The 23,510-nt window shown below is 40.8% G+C and overlaps 1 protein-coding gene across 6 annotated transcripts in view; it reads right to left on the bottom strand.

Moving 5' to 3' along the window:
• The window catches only part of mctp1a (multiple C2 domains, transmembrane 1a), a 166,113-nt gene that overhangs the window by 142,152 nt on the left and 451 nt on the right, over positions 1–23,510 (bottom strand). For 2 of the 6 annotated variants that reach the window (XR_015850528.1, XM_088336398.1), the window contains exon 1: positions 22,612–23,480. Coding sequence is in view for 4 of the 6 variants with exons in the window: in XM_088336398.1 (XP_088192524.1) it covers positions 22,612–23,265 (654 nt within the window). In the remaining 2 variants the exon portion in view is untranslated. Of the gene's footprint in view, positions 1–4,570; positions 4,703–22,611; positions 23,482–23,510 lie in introns of those variants that run through there. The other 4 variants (XR_015850527.1, XM_088336399.1, XM_088336397.1 and 1 more) reach the window with 4 other exon arrangements.

A 23,510-nucleotide genomic window follows, 5' to 3' on the forward strand; every position in this document is an offset into this window, starting at 1 on the left:
CAAAGTCGACTAGTGGCATGAAAAACAATGGGTACGTTTAGAAGCAGAAAAACGTTGAATTAAGATCAGAATTCAGCTTTTTGGAGGAACTCGGATGAACTGTTTACGTGTCTAATGATTTTTATTTTATTAGGGTCTCCCTCACTTAATTAAGGTCACTCTTTCGGTTCAATCCCATCCAATCCTATTTAAGAATCTACACAAGAAAATGCCTATTTGTGTCAGGTTTTACACATTGTATTATTGTTAGAGAGTAGGGAGGAGAAGGGGGAAAAAACCTCGGAAACTGAAATGTATATATCACTATTTATTGTTTATTGAAGGTATTGTTGGATACATTAATCAAAACATGACACAAAAAGAAAAACTAATGCTGAGAGTGAGCATGGCCAAATATGGTCACCTTACGCCCCTTATATCATATACTGGACTGTCTCAGAAAATTAGAATATTATGATAAAGTTCTTTATTTTCTGTAATGCAATTAAAAAAACAAAAATGTCATACGTTCTGGATTCATTACACATCAACTGAACTATTTCAAGCCTTTTATTATTTTAATATTGCTGATTTTGGCTTACAGCTGAAAAAAACTCAAAAATCCTATCTCAAAATATTAGAATACTTCCTCAGACCAAGTAAAAAAATAATTTTATAACAGCAAAACTAAATCAAACATTTGAAAATGTCCATTGATGCACTCAGTACTTGGTTGGGAATCCTTTTGCACGGATTACTGCATCAATCCGGCGTGGCATGGAGGCAATCAGCCTGTGGCATTGCTGAGGTGTTATTGATGCCCAGGATGCTTCGATAGCGGCCTACAGCTCATTTGCATTTGTAGGTCTGGTGTCTTTCATCTTCTTCTTAACTATACCCCACAAATTCTCGATGGGGTTCAGGTCAGGGGAATTAGCAGGCCAATCAAGGACAGTGATGCCATGGTCAGTGCACCAGTTACTTGTGGTTTTGGCACTGTGGGCAGGTGCCAGATCATGCTGGAAAATGAAATCCTCATCTCCATAGAGCTTTTCAGCAGATGGAAGCATGTAGTGCTCTAAAATCTTTTGGTACACAGTTGCATTTACTCTGGACTTGATGAAACACAGGGGACCAACACCAGCAGCTGACATGGCTCCCCAAACCATTGCTGACTGTGGGAACGTCACACTGGATTTCAAGCAACTTGAAATTTGCTCCTCTCCAGCCTTTCTCCAGACTCTGGCGCCTTGACTTCCAAATGAAATGCAAAACTTGTTTTCGTCTGAAAAGAGGACTTTGGACCACTCTGCAACTGTCCAGTGCTTCTTCTCCATAGCCCAAGTCAGACGCTTCTTCCGTTGTCTTGAGTTCAGAAGTGGCTTGACCATGGGAATACGGCTATTGTAGCCCATTTCCCGGACACGTCTGTGAACTGTGGCTTTTGATACCTGGACTCCAGCTTCAGCCCACTGTCTTTGAAGCTCCCCCAAATTCTGGAAGCAGCTCTTCTTCACAATTTTGTTAAGGCTGCGGTCATCTCTCTTGGTTGTGCAGCGTTTCCGGCCACATTTTTCCCTTCCAACAGACTTTTTGTGGATATGCTTTGAAACTGCACTCTGTGAACAGCCTGCTCTTTGAGAAATTTCTTTTTGTGTCTTACCCTCCTGATGGAGGGTATCAATGATGGTCCTCTGGACAGCAGTCAGATCAGCAGTCTTCCCCATACTTGTGATTTAGTTTACTGAACCAAGCTGAGTGTTTTTAAGGCTCAGGAAACCCTCGCAAGGTGTTTCGAGTTAATTAGATGATTCAGGTGATTAGTTGAATAGCCTACTTGTATACTTTTTCATGATATTCTAATATTTTGAGATAGGATTTTTGAGTTTTCTTAAGCTGTAAGCCAAATTCAGCAATATTAAAATAATAAAAGGCTTGAAATAGTTCAGTTGATGTGTAATGAATCCAGAATGTATGACATTTTTGTTTTTTTAATTGCATTACAGAAAATAAAGAACTTTATCACAATATTCAAATTTTCTGAGACAGTCCAGTATATATACCTTACCTTATATCATGATACAATTTGGTCATTTCTAAACGGGCAAACAAATGACTATTGTAATACAACAAAAAATGATAATTTGTTTAAATGGTTGATAGAAGAAGTGTCCAAAGTTATTTTGGAGACGGGTGTCTTCTAAGCCTTTGACTATGACGCATCATCCTCTTTTCCGTTTTAGGTGATTTGTTCATTTTGTGATGTGATGTTTGTTGCAACATGATTGAAAAGAAAAAAAAAACAAGATATACAAATATGCATGTTTTGCGTCTACAATAACCAAACATGTATGTAAATTTCTTATGTATATATTTTTATTGTTTTATGTGTATATATTTTCAAATATAGTTTTGTGCATGTTATTTCAAATACATATATATTTTTTATATTTTTACTATATTTTTGTATATTTTTTAAATTTTATTTTGATAAGGAAACAAGGCTAAAACAAGAGTGACGTAAAATAGAGGTTGTTTGTGCATTTAACGTTTTGAATGAAATAACTGACGACTTTTATCATGTTGCTCAACACAACCCATGAAGTACGTAGTCAGTCAAAAAGTGTGCTTTGTTGGTGCATCTCGTGTCTTAACAAGTTGTGGTAATATGTTGCTCACCAGAAACAGGAACTATCATTATATATGTGCAGGTACAATTGACGCATTTTTACAAGAGTAAGGGAAAATAAATTTAAAAAGTATGCACATTATACAGTAAGTTAATTTTTTAAACTCTTGAGCCAGTGGAAAGGGTTTATCCTTTGCTTTCAAGTCACTTGTCAAACTGCAAAAAAGAGCAGTAAGGATTACTCATCAAGTCAACTATTTACATCTATTTACATACAAATCTATTTTTTATTCAATCAAAACTGTTGAAATCTCCTGACATTGTATTATATCAAACATCAATTATCATGTGCAAGGCAAAAACAGGTTTTGACCACAAAATATTCACAACATATTTAGAAATTGGGAGGGTGGCTGTGAGTTAAGAGGGAGAAATAACTTCAAAATATTACATGTAAGAACAACTTTGAAAAGTTTCTGTACTTCTATAGGCGGTGTCAAACTATGGAACAATCTATTTAAGCACGTGAAGCCAATTAAAAATATCAATCAGTTCAAGAAAAGGTACAAAGATATTATACTTAGTGGTTATAAAGGAGAATGAACATTTTTGTATTTATATTGTTTATGGTAAAGGGGTGAGAGCTAATAAGCTACGCTTCTTCTCACTCCTTTCTGAATATGTTGTTTGTTTTCTATTACTTAGTTTTGTGGTTTATGTAGCTTCCTCATTTTTATTTTTACTATTCTTTTCTTTTACATGTTTTCATTTCCCGAATTATTTTGGCAATGATCAGGAAGCCTTGCACTACTTGTGATGCATATTCAGAATAAATAAATGACAACAACAATTGACAACAATAACAATGTATTTGATTGAATAATAATTGTAAAAGAAATAAAGATTTCTACTCCATAGATTTCACCTATCTTTTTGGAACGTAAACCTGGATTGAACATTGGTTCACTGTAATTTGTTTCTGTGCGAAAAGACAAATGTTCGATATGGCTGAAACAGAGAAAAACTCCAAAAACCCCAGAATAATAAATATAGTGTGTTATCATGAACAAATATTCCGCTTATGAAAGGAGTAACTCAACCCTCCTCTGTCTGATAGCAGTCCAGATAAAAGCATATGCAGATTTCTAAATATCAGCAGAATTCTGATTTCAATCCGACTAATCACTCCAGAAACATAGTAAACGTATCCCAGTTGTAATTGGATGGTGAAACTAAAGGGAGACACAGAAGAAAGCATGCAGTGCATTCTTGCAGAATTTATGCATCACAATAAAATCCTCGCTTGAGTATTTTTCATGATTGTTTTTCCTCATCTTCAGGCTAGCCTTTTTATTAATGCCTCCCGCTGCCCATTTCTCCAGTCACTGCATCTCCCATCTTACCGTCTCGCAGTTGGTTTCACTTTAGTTCCCTTTTGGCTTTACGCTCACTTTCCCATATCTGCTTCTCTTGAACTGAGCGTGTGGTTTTGGCTGACCCTGCTCTTATTCCCGTCACGTCCAGCAGGAGTAAGAGAGACCGGCATTCTCTCATAAATTAACTACGTCTCACCCCAAGCGTCTGGCTGGGGTGGTGCTATAAACAAACTCATGAATCCTTGTGTCCGAGTTGATCAAGTTCATTACGGCTAAATTAATTGGCCCTTGATCCCTATCGCGTTTGTGCCCTGCCCAGGTTGCACTCGATAGAATTTCGGGTATTAACAAAAAACAAACCACATGAAATGCATGCAGGCGGTAGTTTTTCTATCGGCATAAAGTAGTACAAATGAAGGCATAAACAAAGCAGCACTTTGGGTTAGTAGGAAATTTCAATACATATGAAAATCATACCTGCATGCAAATGTAAGAGCGTGCTGAAGTGATGGAAACATTTGGATCATAGACTCACTCCTCACCCATTCTCTGAAAGGACCGGTGCATAAAAGCTTTTGACACCTACCGTGCGGCATTGTCCTACGGTTGAAAGAGGAAACATTAGCATCCTGCCACATTGAACTGAACTATTCCTGCCACTATTTTGACCATACGACACAATCGCCGAGGCCGACCAGATGTGACGTTTCTCAGAGCTCCAAAGGCACTCGGTCTCTCTCTCAGGCTCCCTCCTCTCTCGCTTTCGTCACTTTCTCTCCCCGTTGCTCACTAAGGTAAAGCTCACAAATCCGACACATTTAAAATTGACAGAGGGCAGCCTGCCAGGAGGAAAACCATTCATCACTGTTACTCTCCATCAGTTTTCAGTCTTGTGGGCTGGAGTCTATCCCAGTTGACTTTAGGGAGGTGTGCAGTACTATGTGACTAGGACTGGTTGGCAAGGGAATGGTGGGACCATGATTAAGAGATATGTCTCAGAAAGTGATGCCACATTTACAGTACAATAACCCTTGTTTACCGATGGGATTACATTCGAAAAAAAACCTTGACAGGTGAAAATCTGTTTTTTGTTAAAGAATGCAGTGTTTTACACTTCAACAAGTTTGTCTGTGAAAAAGATTTTGATGACACTACATAACAATTCCGGTGTGTGTGTGTGTGTGTGTGTGTGTGTGTGTGTGTGTGTGTGTGTGTGTGCGCGCGCGCGCGCGCGTGTGTGCGTGTGTGTGGCTGACTGTGAACGGGTGAACCGATTTTCTTAAGAATTTAAACAGTTGTACTTTACATCTGCGATTGTCTTTAGCTAAGTTATGTGCCAACGCACCCCCAATAAATACCAACAAAATCAATACACATCTGCTTTCATGTACAAGTGACTCTGGAGATGCATGCGACTCCTTGGCGCTCCCTGGTGGACCTCTCGCACTTTTTCAAATAACTACAGCCCCAACAACCTCAAGTCAATTCAAATCATGTTTATTTGTACCGCCCTCACCCAAGTATAATGCCCGGTAACGCCTAGCCCGGCAACAACACACCATTATGATTGTGGGATTTAGAGAAACAAGAACTTGAAAGCTGTTCTAAGCAAATGTAAATATTAAACCCCAACGTTATAGACACACACGTACAGGAGAAGCTGTAAGCCTGTTTAGCCAATCACAATGCAGAACAGAAGGAAAGATGCAAATTAGTGGAGTAGCAAGAACGCAAATAGGAAACCATGATGTTGCGTAGGTTCACTGTTTAGGCAATTTCCTCTCAAAGGATGTAAAACTAAATAAAAAAGGAACTACCGTAAAATTCGAACGACAGAGCGCACCTGATTATAACTTGCACATTTTAAAGGAAAAAACATTTCGTACATACATAAGCCAAACCTGATTATAAGCCGCAAGTGCCCACATTGAAACATGAGATATTTACAAAGAAAGACAGTACACAGAAAGAGTCTAAATAATGTGGGTATGGGGATATCCTTTAACCGTTAGAGTTGTAGGGGGCACCATTTCCTATGTTGTGTCTTGGGCAAGTACACCCTGGTGGCGCCCGTATACTGTACCTTAACACCTTGATAAATATGAATCTGTACAATGTCACCAGTCACGTCATGCCAAATATGATTGGAAAGCTTAAACTCTTGGGATTCAAGAACTTATTATTATTATCCTTTCGAAATATACTCATCAAGGAAACATCACAATCCGTCTGAAACAAGATGCCTAAAAACTATTAAGCCAGCATAACTCACCCTTATGTCCCCGCGAAAAGGGCTTTGTTACACCAAGGACAATTCATAAAATCCAACCGTTTAAAATATTTACTCCAAAACTTAGATAATGCCGACAGATAAATAGGAATCTGCCTTAAAAATGTCTGCTTCATTAGACATTGCTTCTTGTAATGTCTTAGTTTCGTCACATAATTTCCGTTCATAAAAATAAACAGACTCATAAAACTATTCCCAATATGGTAGTTAGCCCTCCCCTTTCGATTGACACCTTTTCCATGATGCGGGTCTGTTCACGCTAGTTTCATTCATGCACAAAGCATGATGTTTCACATATATTCCACCTGTCTCATTCGTACCTTTAATGCTCGTGCGCCCCTGGCGGCCGTTCGAAAAAAATCATAAATTAGCCGCATCATTGCATAAGCCACAGGGTTGAAAGCTTGGGAAAAAGTCTCGACGTATAGTCAAATTTTATGGTATTATAGCCTTAAAAATGCTGTCATAGCTAATCGGATCAGAATCCAAGAGAGTCAAACAGAAATTGTTCCTTTTTACAATCGATCCATTATGGAATCCCATCATACCTACCAATAAAAAAAAAATCATATCAACTTAGCTTTAACTATGATATGCTGTGGTGTCCGAAAATCCCAATAATGTTACACCTGAAAAAAAGCATTTTGTTCGTGGGATATTTTACTGCCAGTTAATTTTAGCTGCGATGAAAAAGACAACTGGGTGAAGGAAAACTCTCTAGACTCGCAAAATGTGTCATCTCAACCCACACTCCAGATCGAGAAGCTGCAGACATAAGCGTGGTGTAGTAGCAAGCCCCATGAGTCATCATTTTTCATGGTACTGTAGTTTCACCCACGCCTACACCCAGCACTATCGCGGGAATCCGCTAATTGGTGTCTGTAAACTTGACATTGTCATTCTTGGCAACAATAAACAAAGCCTCAAGGGCCTAGCAGACAAAACACAATGTTTTGACATCAGGTGTGAAATTTAACCCAAAGATAAATTATTCAAATAAACTTACATCCGTGTGTCGCAGTCAAAACTTATAACTCACCATTGAAGTGATGGCCCCTGTTGCGGAGATTAAAAGAAAATTCCCTTGGGCCAACCAAGCATATTAGCAGGGATACAAAAGTGTATCAAGGTCTTTAACTTAAGTGACAGCCTCCACAGAGGTATCCATATGTGAAGCGAGGCGAACGGACAATCACCTCGGGCCGACGGATTGTTTCTAGCCGGCAGCTATCACGTGAAAGACGGGAATAACATGCTTCTCCTTGGTGTAGAATTTGTCAAGTCACAAATCTAAACTCCTGCCCTCCATAGGTCCACTAGAAGACAAAAAGGTGGGGTGGTAAAGGCAAGACAAAAGTGGCAGACTACCACCACCAACATCGGAAGTCACACGGAGTTTAAAGTTGTCACATTAAAGAGTCCCATTAAAAGTTGACAAAAAGTCTTAATATAGAATATTGGCCCGGCATTGGCGACGGCACTGGCTTGTAAATAGACGCCACCTGTTGCAAAAGAAAGCTACAGGAGAGCAACACTGTGTAATGTGACAGAATGGCAACCGTAACATGATATAAAATAACACACATCAGAAGCCAATTCATTCATTACTGATAGCTTCGGTTTCATTCCAAAGCTCCTGTTGATTTTGTGATTGATTACAAATGACTTATGTGACTCCAGCCTGCCATATTGTTACGTACATTTGAGGACTTCACGGAAGAGTTCCTGGGCTCCTCAAACCCCAAAAGTTTATACAGTGACACCTCTTGTACGAACTAAATTTGTTCCGGGATTGTGCTCGTAGCTCGAACTCATCGTGCAACAAACTATTTTTTTTCGGTATCAAATAATTAAAAGCTAATTGGTCCGTCCCTGGGGCAGCACGGCGGCGCAGTGGTTAGCGCTTGTGCGGCACAGTTCATGTCATGGGAACCTGTCGTGGGTTCAAATCCAGCTCCAGACTTTCTGTGCGGAATTTGTATGTTCTCCCCGTGCTTGCGTGGGTTTCCTCCGGGCACTCCGGTTTCCTCCCGCGTTCCAAAATCATGCATTTCAGGTGAATTGGCCAGTCCAAATTGTCCCTAGTTGTCTGTCCCTGTGTGCCCTGCGATTGGCTGGCAACCAGTTGAGGGTGTCCCCTGCCCACTGCCCGGAGATGGCTGGGATGGGCTCCAGCCCCCCCGCGACCTTAATGAGGATAAGCGGTACGGCTGATGAGATGAGATGAGATGGTCCGTCCCTGACCTACCCCAAAGTTAGTTCAAAGTTAACCCTAAATAGCCATAAAAACACCTCTTATTGATCACTCGAAACTAAAGGTCGACCGATTATCAGGTTGGCCTATTATAGACACTGCTACTTAGGAGTTTGACAGGTATCAGTATCCACATTTTTATCTATTTGACGGGTCTAATAAATATGTTTAGAACTGGGTTATTTAGGCTCAGATACAGTTGAACCTCTCTCTCTCTCCTGCCTTCTGTCTTGGACGCTATCTCTCCCATGCCTTCTAATTGGATAAGCAACCAGGGGCAGAGCCACTGAAGCAGAAGCTGTTCAGACTCTGCAGTCACATGGACAATAAAAAGTGTAGTTAACTTGTTTTAGGGAAGCACGTACAGGTGGAGACTGATATAGTATCTCTTATTATATTATTGACATTTTCATTTATTTATATACCTCATCTAAAACCTTAAACACATTATGGCTAAGCTTCTCAGAATTCTTGAATCTCAGGGGAGAGATTTATAACTTGTCAAGGAAAAACAGTCATAAATGCCAAAACTTGCAAGGACAGGAACAAAGCAATCAGACTTCAGCACCGAGCTCTTATATGAAAACACTATGTTATACCTTCAATTACTTATCTACTGAAAGCCCATCAAGGAGACCAGTGGTGTCTCCAGAAATCTTTTATAGGGGTGGTTAGATGAGGCTACTTAAAATCTTGGGGTGGCACTACAAAACTAAAAGCTCAGAAAGACTTAAGGACACGGTTACTGATGTAATTTTTTACAAATGATTTAATAGCCCATAATTGTCGAGTCAACATTTTGAGTTCCACAATTAAGTTTTTTTCTGTGGATATATATACATATATATATATATATATATATATATATATATAAACACGCTGTATGTACTGTATATATTAGACATAAGGCGTACATTTAACTAAACAATTACCGTATTTTCCGCACTATATGGCGCACCATGTTATAAGGCGCACCTTCAATGAATGATACATTTTAAAACTTATGCCATACATAAGACGCACCCCATTATAAGGCGCTATAAGTGCATGCTGGTTTAAGATCATGTCACGGGACGTGGTGGCGTGGAAGGTGACCGGACCAGAACGGAGGCAGGAGGCATGAAGGGAGAACTCAAATGCGTTGACGATCCATAGGTTTTATTTAATAAAATAAAAGTCGCCCAATACTCCGAGGCAAAACAGAACAATACAGAGTTCCTCCGGCACGAACTCAACAGGACAAGGCATAACAGACTAAAACAGGACAAGGCATAACAGACCGGGATTGTGAATAATGAGTAATGAACCAGCAACCGCAGAGCCCACCATGCAGCCTTAAATACAGACCCACCATTAGTGGAACTGCTTTCAGCTGTTGCCCAGGGGGCGGGGCAGACTGGTCACCAAGGCGACCGTGACAGAGCCCCCCTCTTAAGGGACAGCTCCCGAGGTCCCAAAAAAGAAAAAATTAGAACCTCACGCCCCGGAATGGTTCGACGCTCACGATTGGGGCAACCCCGCTCCCTCCTCCGAACACGCAGGAACGGGGAGAGGCAGGCGCCATCTGCGTCGGGCGGATCGGAATCGGCGCTCGGCAGGGGGGGGTCCGGCGGGCAAGCTGGACAGCGGATAACAGACAGGCAGAACCGACGAGAACAGGACAGGCAAAATCAGGGCAGAATCAGAACAGGTAAACAGGACAGGCAAAATCAGGACAGGCAAAATCAGAACAGGCAAAATCAGAACGGGTAAACAGGACAGGCCTCTACAGAAGAGTCGCACTCAGGTCAGGCCGATGCAGAAGAGTCGCACTCAGGGGGTTCAGATGCAGAAGAGTCGGACTCAGGGGGTTCAGGTTCAGAAGGGTCGGACTCAGGGGGTTCAGGTTCAGAAGGGTCGGACTCAGGGGGTTCAGGTTCAGAAGGGTCGGACTCAGGGGGTTCAGGTTCAGAAGGGTCGGACTCAGGGGGTTCAGGTTCAGAAGAGTCGGACTCAGGGGGTTCAGGTTCAGAAGAGTCAGACTCAGGGGGTTCAGGTTCAGAACAGACAAGACAGGACAGGGAAGACTGAACAAAATCAGTACAGGGAGACTCAAGGCAGGCATGGGAGTCGAACAGGCAGGCATGGGAGTCGAACAGGCAGGCATGGGAGTCGAACAGGCAGGCATGGGAGTCGAACAGGCAGGCATGGGAGTCGAACAGGCAGGCATGGGAGTCGAACAGGCAGGCTTGGGAGTCGAACAGGCAGGCTTGGGAGTCGAACAGGCAGGCTTGGGAGTCGAACAGGCAGGCTTGGGAGTCGAACAGGCAGGCTTGGGAGTCGAACAGGCAGGCTTGGGAGTCGAACAGGCAGGCTTGGGAGTCGAACAGGCAGGCTTGGGAGTCGAACAGGCAGGCTTGGGAGTCGAACAGGCAGGCTTGGGAGTCGAACAGGCAGGCTTGGGAGTCGAACAGGCAGGCTTGGGAGTCGAACAGGCAGGCTTGGGAGTCGAACAGGCAGGCTTGGGAGTCGGAGTCGGCCCGACGGGCAGCGGAGTCGGAGTTGGCCCGACGGGCAGCGGAGTCGGAGTCGGACTTGCACGCAGGGGAGAGGGAATAGCAGGCAATCGGCACGGGAGTCGGGCAGGCAGGCGTCAATTCTTCCTGGGACCCCATTCGAGGCACAGCAAGGGCCACGACGGGCGGGGCCGTGGTTCGAACGGGCAGGGAAGGCCAATTCAGTAGGCGCCTGCCAAACTGCGCACTCCAGCTCTCCCCAATGTCGCGCTGGGATCGTTCGCTGAGTTCTATTTGTTGGCTGGTTCATTCTGTCACGGGACGTGGTGGCGTGGAAGGTGACCGGACCAGAACGGAGGCAGGAGGCATGAAGGGAGAACTCAAATGCGTTGACGATCCATAGGTTTTATTTAATAAAATAAAAGTCGCCCAATACTCCGAGGCAAAACAGAACAATACAGAGTTCCTCCGGCACGAACTCAACAGGACAAGGCATAACAGACTAAAACAGGACAAGGCATAACAGACCGGGATTGTGAATAATGAGTAATGAACCAGCAACCGCAGAGCCCACCATGCAGCCTTAAATACAGACCCACCATTAGTGGAACTGCTTTCAGCTGTTGCCCAGGGGGCGGGGCAGACTGGTCACCAAGGCGACCGTGACAGATCAGGTAATTGTGCAATTTTGTAATTGTAATCCTGTGCAGTCCTTCGAGACATTTTTGGGATTAAGGGCTATTAACGGTAAATAAATGTGACGACTTGACTACAGTAGAGAATGTAGTTACGTTATGCAACCTCTAGATGTTGCCACGCTCAAGGGAATGTCAACAAAACATTCAAAAAGGTCAAACTTTATTAACAAACAAGCTTTCCACAACTCCATTCACTCCCAAAATAAATAAACAGCCGTTTTATTATTTTCTCTGAGGTAAAGCATTTTCGTGACACATCTTTAACATCTTTGAACAACATCGACATATCATTTTATTTTTTGTCCATTTAGTCAACACGCAAAGAAAAAAACGTCTGATACTGTTATTTTTAATGAAACGTTAGTGCAATCGCAATAAAGTGACACTCGTAATGTGCAAAAACAACGAGTGCAAAACGATAACAATAAAGCAATAACATAATAACTGTAAAATGTAAAACGTAAACACACAAAAGAAAAACAAAGATCACTCTATAAGCTCCTCATCGACGAATCCCTCGAGTTCTTCTTCTGCTGTGTTCGAATTGACCATATCTCAGTGAATGGGCCATCCAACACGTCCGGTGTTTTTGTGCCAGCGCTGTTGCCTTCATACGTATAGTTATCGTACTGACACTTCTGCTTGCCGCTCTTTGTTGAACAACCCACTGTTCAAGTGTCTCCTCTAACTCTGGCCATCTTGCTTTATTGCCACGGAAACTTTGTCGAGTTTTCCTTACTTGGCGGAGCTTATCTTCATCCTTTCTCCACTTCCGTACCATCGATTCATTTAAGTTTAACTCTCTCGCTGCCGCTCTATTGCCGTGTTGTGCTGCGTGACTGATCGCTTTGAGTTTAAACTCGGCGTTGTACGCGTGTCTCTTAACAGGAGCCATTTTTTATACAAATGCACGTATGAAAGAGAATCTCGCTCTCTCTCTCTCTCTCTCGCTCTCTCTCTCTCTGTCAAACGTGACATTCTGAATAATTCTGCGTTTGTTTAAGGTAAATTGTGCTTTACATCTTCACCAGTCAAAACCCTGGATTCAGACAAATACTGTATTTGTTGAATATGAATTAAGCAGTTTAATGGTGTAGCCATTTTGCCACTTAGTAAACAAATACAACACGAGCCCCGGCAACTACCAATCGTTTAATATTTCCCAGTATGCACAGCGCGAAAAATGGAGTTGGCGGCTGTTTCTCGTAGTTGCGAGACCTTGCGAATTTAATATTGAGCCATATATAAGGCGCACTGTGTTATAAGGCGCATGGTCAGCTTTTGAAAAAAAATAAGACTTTTAGGTGCGCCTTATAGTGCGGAAAATACGGTACTCGATAGTGGCAGATACAAATAAAAGCAAGGAAAGAGACAATCAGAGGTCTTCAGTGACTTGAAAAGCATTATATAAATACAGATCCTTTACCAATTACCATATCTTAACTGGATACTTCCCAACACAATGTTCATGTGACACAAAAATAATTACTTCTGAATAAACAAAATATAACAAAAATAACTTTCCAACAGGAATCAACAGATTTCCAGGCTATACTGTAGGTGCAATTTACACTCATTTTAGGTAAGATCTTGTGTCCAGACCCGAACAACGGCACGAACCTGGCCGTAACGTCAATCATTAAGTTATTAAATCGGGCAGGACCAGGCCAGGCTTCTTCTTTGCCTTTTTTTTCCTTCGTGGAGGATCTGCACGAGATGCCCTTACTTTTGTTGAAGTAATTATTTGGATGACTACTTTTTACTTCTACTTGAGTGATTTTATACTGAAGCTGCACTTTGGCGCTGCATTTCGGCGCCGCGCGTTTTTCAGCCGAAAATGGCACTTCGGTGCCGAAAAACACACTTCGGCGCTGAAGTATGCACGCCGCCGAAGTGTGTGCTTCGGGTTTGCTTCAGGCCCAGTCCCTTAAATAGGTTTATTCGATCGGGTTCAGGCTGGTTGGGGCTCCTGTACCCATGGGCCGGGTCGGGCTGGATTTTTTTAGGCCGAATCTTACCTCTAACTTATATCATTACTCAATGTAAAAGAAAAATGATTGTTACCGGAAAAAAAAAACATAAAAACAACTTTCCACAGGGATCAACAGATTACCAGGCTATAACGTTTGTGCAATATACAATCGTGTAGTTAACTAACGTAACACAAAAGTTACAAGGAAGTGTGGCACTGATGTTGCATTGCTCAGAATGTCTTGAAGAGATGTCCCAGTTGTCATTATTGGGAGAGCCCTCTCTGTGACTCTCCAATGTATCAACAAGAGAGTCAACAAGTGTGAGAGTTGTCCTCAAATCAAGTTGTGGGGATTGTAAAATATTTAATCTCACCAAGACCACTGTTGTACCGTGATACAAATAACTGTTAAATGTGCAACAAATATGAATGTGAATAAGCATGTACGGTATAGGCATATGACAATAGATGTAATATAGATGTAATCATGTCATTGCACAAGAGGTTGGGGGAACTACTATGAAGGTGAGGAGCGTCGGCTTGCCTGGTTATGCATTTGGGATGAAAGGCCTAACTGGTGCTACAACAATCTAATGACAATACTAGCAAGCGGGGTGGCCAGCAAATTTATAGGGGGGGCTGTAGCCACCCCTGACCACCCCCTGGTGGCGCCACTGCAGGAAACTACAAATGACCCACATTCATCAATGGTGTAAATACAATATAGTGACATAGGAACGTAACAAAGAGCCTCTGCTGTGAGTTTTATGAGCTCTTGTTTTATGACGAGTTGAGGGAGCCTTATTTGCGAACATTCAATATCAACTCAACACTCAGGAAGCAAGGTCCACATTGAATTGCAAATGAGACCTGTTTAGCATACAGTTAATATCTCCAATTGGCCTGTTTTTCATCACAACTGGGCTGCTCAATTCCATTTGTTAGATGGCGAGGCCGGGCAAATCAATTGGGAATTCAATAGGGTGACGTTCATTATATCTTAGCGTGAAGTCAGGAAAATGACACATCATAAAAAAAACATCAGAGGGTGCAATTCAGACTGTTGTGATTTTTTTCTAAAAAAAAAATGTCCACACTGTCTAGTCTAGCAAATTATATTTTTATTTATACAATTTGTTTTATTTCTTCAGATTATCCATAGATCATTTTGCATAAAGTAAATAAGGTTTTCTGCAAGATTATTACTGAGGAGAGATTTTTTATGTAGAGTTTAAGATGATTGCTAGCTTGTATGGTATAAGTGGTGAGTTGTTATTTGATGTGTTTATTGTTTATAGAGCATAAATTCTAACTATGCTTTGCAAATTTTCATGCAAAAATATTAATTTTATCCAGTATTTTTTTCTACCACAACTCCCCTCAGCCATCCTTGGGAATTATCTTTTATTTGAAATGTTAGAACTCAAATTATTCTCATCAGACGTTTGTTTTACCCGCAGGGGTGTATATTTGGGTTTCAGAAACAGACAGAGGTGGTTGGATCCCTTCAGTTGGGGAAGGGGGCAGCTTTGTACGCGTTTTTGAGGTTGCTATAGACATTGGCTATTGTTTTATTTTCTCTGGTTGAATAGTCCATGTATAAAATACATTTAGGGAGCAGACATTTAAGCACGCCTGTTTAAAGTCACTGCCGACGATAAAAGCTCCGTCAGTGTTGGCAAGTTGCTTTTTGTTAGCAGCGAACACTGTATTTCTAGTCTTTGACCAACTCTTTCAAATCTAATTGTTGGTAAAACAACCTCCTAATGCTGCCACTGTTCTGAAAATGATCAATCCCAACCACTCCCATCTTAATCCCAAGGAGGCGGCCTCTCCTCATATCTCATTGATCTCTATCTGCCCTCTCATATGCCTGGTGTACCAGCAATCAGCCCCTCGAACCCCTTAACGTTCCTGAGAGGATAGTCTCCTTTTGACAATATTGTGATAAGGGAGGTCCAAGAATACCCAAGTGTGCAATCATTCAGAGTATTGAAAATTGGATGGTTTACAGCTGATGGATTCTCTGTACAACAATGATAAAGGCCAAACAGGAGGCCATGGTTTAATAATGAGATGTACTGTATTTTCAAGACTATAAGGTGCACCTTAAAAAGCAAATTGGCAAGAAATATTAAAGTGCGCCTTATTAACCGGTATATAATGCAATTTACAGCGGATATGACTGAAAATGCATACAGTGTTTGTACATGTGCTGTAATACACGAGGTATTACAGTATATTACCACATTTGTGCAATAATTGATCAATTGAAAAACAGTGCTGACCAAAATCAAAGTATTGTATGCAACCGGAGTGAAACCCAGGTCACAGTGATGAGAGCGCCCACACTTATCCACTGAACCACAAGGGATATATATATATATAACATATGGAGAGGCATTAAATCTTAGCTCATTACCACACTATTTTTACTCACGGTTCAAAAAACGAATGTTGTAGAATGGAGAAAACATAAATGTTATTGTGAAATACACAAATAAACACAAAGTCTGATTCATCATCAGGTACACCGAAGAGTTGTTTGACTAGTCGTGCTTTTCTGCGTTCATTTATATCTAGCAGAATGACTTTCTGTTTTCACCATTATCTAACATTCATTTCTGGCACCATAAACATAATGAGATAAAACGTAATGCCTTTCATATGACATCTTTAACACTTCTAGTCTGGTGGTTAGGTATTTGCATTCTCACCATCGCGATCCAGGTTTGATTCTGGTTTCATACATTGGTTTGCGATTTTGGTCAGCGACATTTTTCAACTGATCCATCTTTGCACTGTATAAATGTGTAAAGGTTATGTGCAAATGAATATAGAGGCTCTTACTGTAGTTTTAAATCCATGCGCCTTATAGTCCAGTGTGCCTTATATATGAAAAATATATGACAATATCCCCTATATTGTGCGGCTTGTAATACGGTGCGCCTTATAGTGTGGGGGAAAAAACTTTATTTCATAATTCTCATCTGGATGCTCTTGGAAGAGGACCACTGTCAATATTGGATAGGCTAATGGTGGGATCACAAGAGGTGAATCAGGAAGACATAAAATAAAGATTCCCCTAGAAGGTAAATTGGTGGTTAGGGCGGGAATATAGTTTTAGGCTGGCCGAGGGCAAGGACAAGATCTACGTGGTGTCCTCGCAGGATGAAGGCGAACAGGTAGATTGATATGGTTGAATGAAAGTCACAACCACTTTGTTTCCTCGTCTTGTCAGTTAGGTTTGGGAAACTTAGGCTCCTGCATACACAGCCACTCTTTATGTAAAAGCATAAATAATGATACACCTGGGACCTCCTGCACAACATGGAAGAAAATACGGGGTCTCTCATGCATCGACTAATCCAGTTTATGTCACATGCAAACCGCAACGCTTGGAAAGTGAGCGGCGCGTTGGTGTAAATCCTCAGAACTTGTACGTCTGCCAACAGCTTGTGGCCTCCTTCTAAGAATGTCACTGTTGAGCTTGCCGAATTACGATTGGTTGCAGCCTGTGACACAGGCGATTGTCACTGAGATGCATGGGACTGGCGCTGACATGAATCATCGGAACGGAATTAGCAGAGACAATAAATGAAATTATGTTACGCTTATTGGAGAAGTTAGATTTTAATGTTGTTTTATGTCTTGGTAAATCTTCCTCTTCCCACAAAATCTAAGACAAATATGGAAAGAAATTAGTCACCACTAACCGCTATAAGCAGTACTTACACTTAATTTTCAATCAACAGTGTAAAATTAGCCACACCGTGCGCTAAAATTAATATTAAGTGTGGTCAACATTAACAGATGAGCATTTGAATTATTTTTCATTATTGTAATGTTGTTTCATTATTTTTTTGTAAAATGTTTTTAAGATATAACACAGGTTTACATACTGTGGTTACATGCTACAACATGACAGTTTACCTCTTTTTGAAAATAAATTTATCTTTACATTTATTTATAATATTACACTTTTTTCTTTTGCTTTTTTCTTGTTCTGTTAACATAAACTTGGTTGGTTTTATATATCATCTCGAATATATGAAAACCCTACTTCAATTTTTTATACTGTTTTATTTCGAAAATGTTTATAATTTAAACATTGTTTTAAATATATTTTTCTTATTTTTAGTGGATTATTCGCAGTGTGCATTGCCAAGCATTCTTATAGAACAGGGGTCGGGAACCTCTTGCTCACGAGCCATATATGGCTCTTTTTATGAATATATCTATCTCGGAGATCAAATTGATCTCAGGTAATTTTTCCTCTGCATTGTTTCAGTCTGGCTATGTGGATGGCTGAAAAAAAACTTTCATTCAGTAAAAAAAAAAAAAACATTGATTTGAATATTAGGCAAAATACATCAAATATCATATCAATGTTATTTTTGTATAAAAAACTCAAGTCGGGAAATTTGTCTTTCCTTTACAAATGGTAAGTGGAGTGTTTCTGTAGTGCAGTGGTTAGTACATTTGTCTAATACGCGAAAGTTCCCTGATTCGAAACATCTATTGGCCTGGTTAGGGATGGGCGCCACCAGCCTGTACTTGCCCAATACACATCACAGAAAATGGTGCTAATAAGGGATAAACCCAACCCAAAAGTAAGTAGAATCCCTAATTAAGTCACTTTTGTCTGCTGTGTTGTTGCCTGCTGTGACACTGTTTTTTGTTTACATTAGACAACATTGCCATCTAGTGGTCAAATTTTACACAATAGGGCCTTAAGTAACTCCGGGAGGGAAACACATTTTGAGTGGTATATTCATATTGCTATGGGACACAAGCGGTAGAATTATTATTTTAAGGATTTTATCAAATCATTTAATGTCACACAGTGAAATATAATAAACTAAAGAATAAGCTTTTGTCTGGAGAGCGGGTTTGGCGGTTTTGTAAAATTTTTGTCTTAAAATATATGGTGGGGCTTCCTCAAAACAATAAATCTAATTATTTAGCATTTTTGGCTCTTTGGGTCAAAAAAGGTTCCCGAACCCAGTTATAGAAAATTGAAAAATATATCTTAAATTAAGATAAAATGAGAAAAAAAATATTTACCAACAAAACAATATACCTACACAAAGAAAAACTCTTATTATTATTATTATCACAGTGTATTTTAAGTACACGTTCAATTCTTCCAAAATCATATTTAAAATTAACCTACAGAGTACTTGATATATGTAAATCACCAAGGGTCTTACACAAGAAAATTGTTTTAGTGGTTGACAGATCCTAACATAATAAGAAGTAACAACATAGTAATAACAGGATAAATTATTCAGGAAATGCATATCAAACTGGTAGCTCTTTGTGCTCATTAGTAACAAAATAGTAGCTCTAAGCTTTAGACAAGTTGGTGACCCCTGAAATAGCATATGTTTTTGCTCTGATAAAATCTACATTGAATGATAAAAATGGTTACTATGCTTACAATTAGCAAAGGGATTTAGCAAAGGGATGTAGCAAAAGAACTAGTTTTGTTGGGAAAATTAATACCAAAATCTCACAAAGTTTTTAATCTGGTCTGATTTCGTATTATGTTATGGTAATCTGTGTGGCCAGTTTGGACTTTTTGTGGTTAAGGGCTATGCAGATTAACATGACTTGATATGAACAATAGTTTCCAATGTTTTTTTGTTTGTTTGTTTTTTTTTTCAAACAAAGGCACAATGACAAGATTTGGTTCAACCCTGTGAACTGTATTAAATTACACAGTGGATGAGAGTAAGCATAGATGATGATGTAGTATTCAGTGTGGCACATTAGTGGGAAGTGCATTACAATCAATCTCACTCGATGCAAAAGTGGAAAGCAGTTTTCTTTTGATTGCTTCAAAGGCTACCCACAAGAATTAACGCTGAGCTTATTTGTATAATTCCGCATGTGATTTTTGCTAGTAGGCTCAAAGTTTCTAAGGTTGCATTAAGTACTCTAAGAAAAACAAGTTTTGATGCTTTCCATTTATTCAAATCTGTCACATAAAAAGGGTTTTTAACTCGCACTCTTGTCAATGTTCCATTTCAGTATAACGGGTTGGCCATTAAGGATTTTCTGGATTTATGATCACCTCACTTTTTTTCCAACTAAAATTCAAAATGTGACAACTTTACACATTTAAATTACTCCTGTTTACCTCCAAACACAGACAGCTCCTTTGATATGAAAGCCACGTCATAAAACACACAAACATAAGCTGGTGTGAGCATTATTTATTATTTAACTCAGCCGACATGCGCAGCAAAGATCAATACGGGTGAAGACTTCTTCCATTGAGTGTAGGTGGCTAGGGAAGATTTAATGGTGGCCCGAGCTCCGGTATGGAGCAGCAAGTGTACTTATATGTCAAATCACTTTTGGGACAGTTGTCTGCTTGGCGCCGGAAGGAGTGCGATTAGAAAGACCTTGCCAGGAATGAAAATTGCTTAAGCACGGAACAAAAGCTGAGGTGACGTGAAACAGTGGCATAAAAAAGATACTAAAGGTCTTTTTCAATTAATTCACTGCTAATGATGGCTATAAAAGCCATAGACATTGATGGCTAAGGGTGACAATGGCAGTGAATATGTTAAATATCATTTTACCAGTGGTGCCCAACTACTAGGCCATGTGGTTATTTGGTACCGGGCTGCACAGAAAGAAAAATAATTTACATAATTTTTTGCTTGATATTAATTTTTTGACTCCGGTACCGCCAAACTGATCGTGAACCAAGCATTTGAAGCTGTGCATTTGAATTAATAGTGTGGTTTGCACAGGCAAGGGCAGTTGCCTGAAAGGCAGTGCAAATTTCAGGTTGGAATAGATGATCCCAGCCCACAGAAGATAAGAGTATGGGATGAGTCAAACCAAATGCTGCACTTCAGCATCAGCTAAAGCTAATCAGAATAGAGAATGGTCAACTGCAGTTAACTTGTCATGTATGGTCATGGATAAACTATCAACCATTTCAGTCGAAGGTGCAAGGAATCCTGACCACGGGAACACGAGAAGCAGTGCACAAAGACCCCAAAACAGCAACACACTTTAAAGATTTATTTGGTCAGTTTTGATTACCTGAAGCGCTGCACAATTTGAGATTTTGTGTTAAACATTATGATAGCGACCAAAGTGTGTTGCAGAGAGTTAGCGCAAAGTTACCTATGTGATCTAATGTTAGCATAATGATTACAAAGTGTGTTTACACTTACTATCGTTGACAATTCTTTTAACACTGTTTTTAATTTTATTGTTATTCTATTCATTTTTATTTTAGAGAAAGTATAAACGCTTTTAAAGCTGACCTTGGGTCGACCCTTGAAAATATTGTCAAGACATGAAACAGATCCGTGATACAGAAAAGTTTCAGAACCACTGATGTAAAGGAAAAAGCTTTTGCTATGATGCATTGCGGTGTTATGTTTTGGACAGTGGTGATCTTGTGCAGCCACAGTCTGGTATATAAATGCTAAATCCAGGAGTAAAACGAAATGATAGGCTTGACTCAACTCGACAAAGTAAAAACCATAAGAATTCAAAACCCCGTCCAAAACCTTGAACATTAAGAGGTGCCAGGCTGCTGGGGTTTGTTTATGCATCTTCCAAATGCTGCTGAGTCGGAAAATAAAACTACACATCAAAACTAGCATAGCTTGAATTTAGAAAGTAATCCCTATAAACACCTTCCGAAAAATGCATGTTTTTTACACATTAACTTCCTATTTTTAAACTTTGGATGTGTCAAATATGTCAAAATAAACAATAAAGCCAGGACACGGACTTGTAAAGTAAAGCAAATAAGATTCTTCAACCAATTTTGCCTTTTCAGCACGACAACGATCCTAGCTCAGGCTAGCTATGCAATTCCTAGCAAAAAGTCAGAATAGTGAACTCTAACACACATCGAGCTGCCTCAGAGTCATCAAATCAGCCTAGAAAATCATCAAGTGCTCTCTACCCAGTCTGGAGGACTTTGCCAGTTTTCGCTAATGCAGCAGAGCCAACAACTTTATTAGGGACTTCTCTCATCCTGGCCACCACCTATTTGACCTGATGCCAGATGCTAAAGGTCCCTGAAACAAAGACTAATAGGCTCGCGACAGCTTCTTCCCTTGGCCCTCACCTCACTACAAACACCCACGTGCACGCAAGAAAAAGTATCTTGCCTATATATATATTAAAGCAAAAAGTAATGCAGTGAGTCTTGTACGATACTCAAATTTCGTAGCATAATAGATTCTCCCGAGTAATTTATTTTCATGTATTGGCATTTTCACATGCTGCTGCCGATAAATGCAGAAGTCCAGCTCACCTCTTAAAAGCAAGATAAAACTTTACACTGAAAAACAACGGTGACCACATGATGAAGGGGCTGTATCTGAGCCAGGAGGCTTCTCCTGCAACTGGTAACCATGGAAACCAGTACTATCTGTTTCATGTGGGGGACCAAGCCCCTACCCTAAAAACACAGCTTGTAGAGGCAAGTGCGCCGCAAAGCTGTACTTTCCCAGGACACACCACAGGAAGTGGTGGCCCTATCACCAAGGATGTTAAAGGATCCTTGAACCATGATGGAAAAATAAATTCATATTTCATCTCTTCATTTTTTTCTGCACAATGTTGCTTCTAATGTCATTGCACTATTCACTCTAACTTGTAAATGTTGCTTATCTATCCTAGTATTATCTCATTGAAAACAATGGACACTGCGTTATCATTGACAATAAAGTCATTTATATTCTAATTACGTGGCCCACACGGTATACATTATGTGTGTCAGTGACGTCACAGTCATGCGGCTCATACTATGCTGCAGCAACGCGAGGGGCGTAAATTATTCACTATGTGTACGTTGCGTCATCACCAGCGTGCACAGTAAATGCATATTCAGGTCAAATGCAATATGATTGATGAAATAAACATGTACTCACAGAATTACTTGCTTGCACCCCTTCCTGCAGCAGCACTGCCGGGTCCACCTGCACCAACTGCTCGAAGCACGTCGAACCCAGCGAGGAGCTTTTCTGCTGGGACGCAATGAGCTGCGAGGCGTGGATCCTCGGACTCCCTTGGGCCGAGAGTTCGGGTTTACTCCCGGACGTCGAGCCGAGACGCTGTCCCGAGCGGCTGGTTCCGGCAACCGCCGCGTCCCCGGACCCAACGAGAGGCAGCGGCGGCGAAGAGCATCGTAAATTGGGCTGCGAGGATGAGAACACTCGATCCAAGTGTTTTTTTTTCCTCTTGAACATCCAAAGTCCGGACTCCTTCTTGATGCCGTCGCTGACGCGACGTTCCGAACCCAGTTTGGGACTAAGCCACGGTTTAGTCTTTTCCTGGAAAGTCTTCCACATCCGCCGCTGGTAGGACTCTTGTCCCCGGGATGTGCCTTCATCCTTGGCTGCTTTTTGCTCCATGGGGCACGAGCAGCATCCACCCAGCCTGAAGCGTGTGTGATATGATTTGCAGCGTGCGCTTCGGTTCTGATCCTGCTTGGACCACGCGGAGACGAGGAGGAGGATGACGATGATGATGACGATGAAGATGATAGTAGGCTTGTAGTCAAATACAGGCACGTGTTTGTACATGGGTATTCGTGATGTGATCCAACATACGCCAAAGTCACGTTGAAAGACGTTTTCATTTGAACATCTATATTTTTAATTCGGTTGAAAATTAAGGTTAAACTTCATGTTCAAGGCAACGAAGAGCACACTTCAAACTACAGTTTACGAGACTGGTTTAAAAACGACGGAAACGGTTTTTGGACTACATCGTGCTGGCTAAACACCTAATACTTTTATTATGTTATATGCAACCCTGCTAAGATTAC

Source organism: Urocampus carinirostris, chromosome 5 (genome assembly GCF_059441175.1).
Source record: "Urocampus carinirostris isolate Australia breed hairy pipefish chromosome 5, RoL_Ucar_1.0, whole genome shotgun sequence".
Lineage (NCBI taxonomy): Eukaryota > Metazoa > Chordata > Actinopteri > Syngnathiformes > Syngnathidae > Urocampus > Urocampus carinirostris.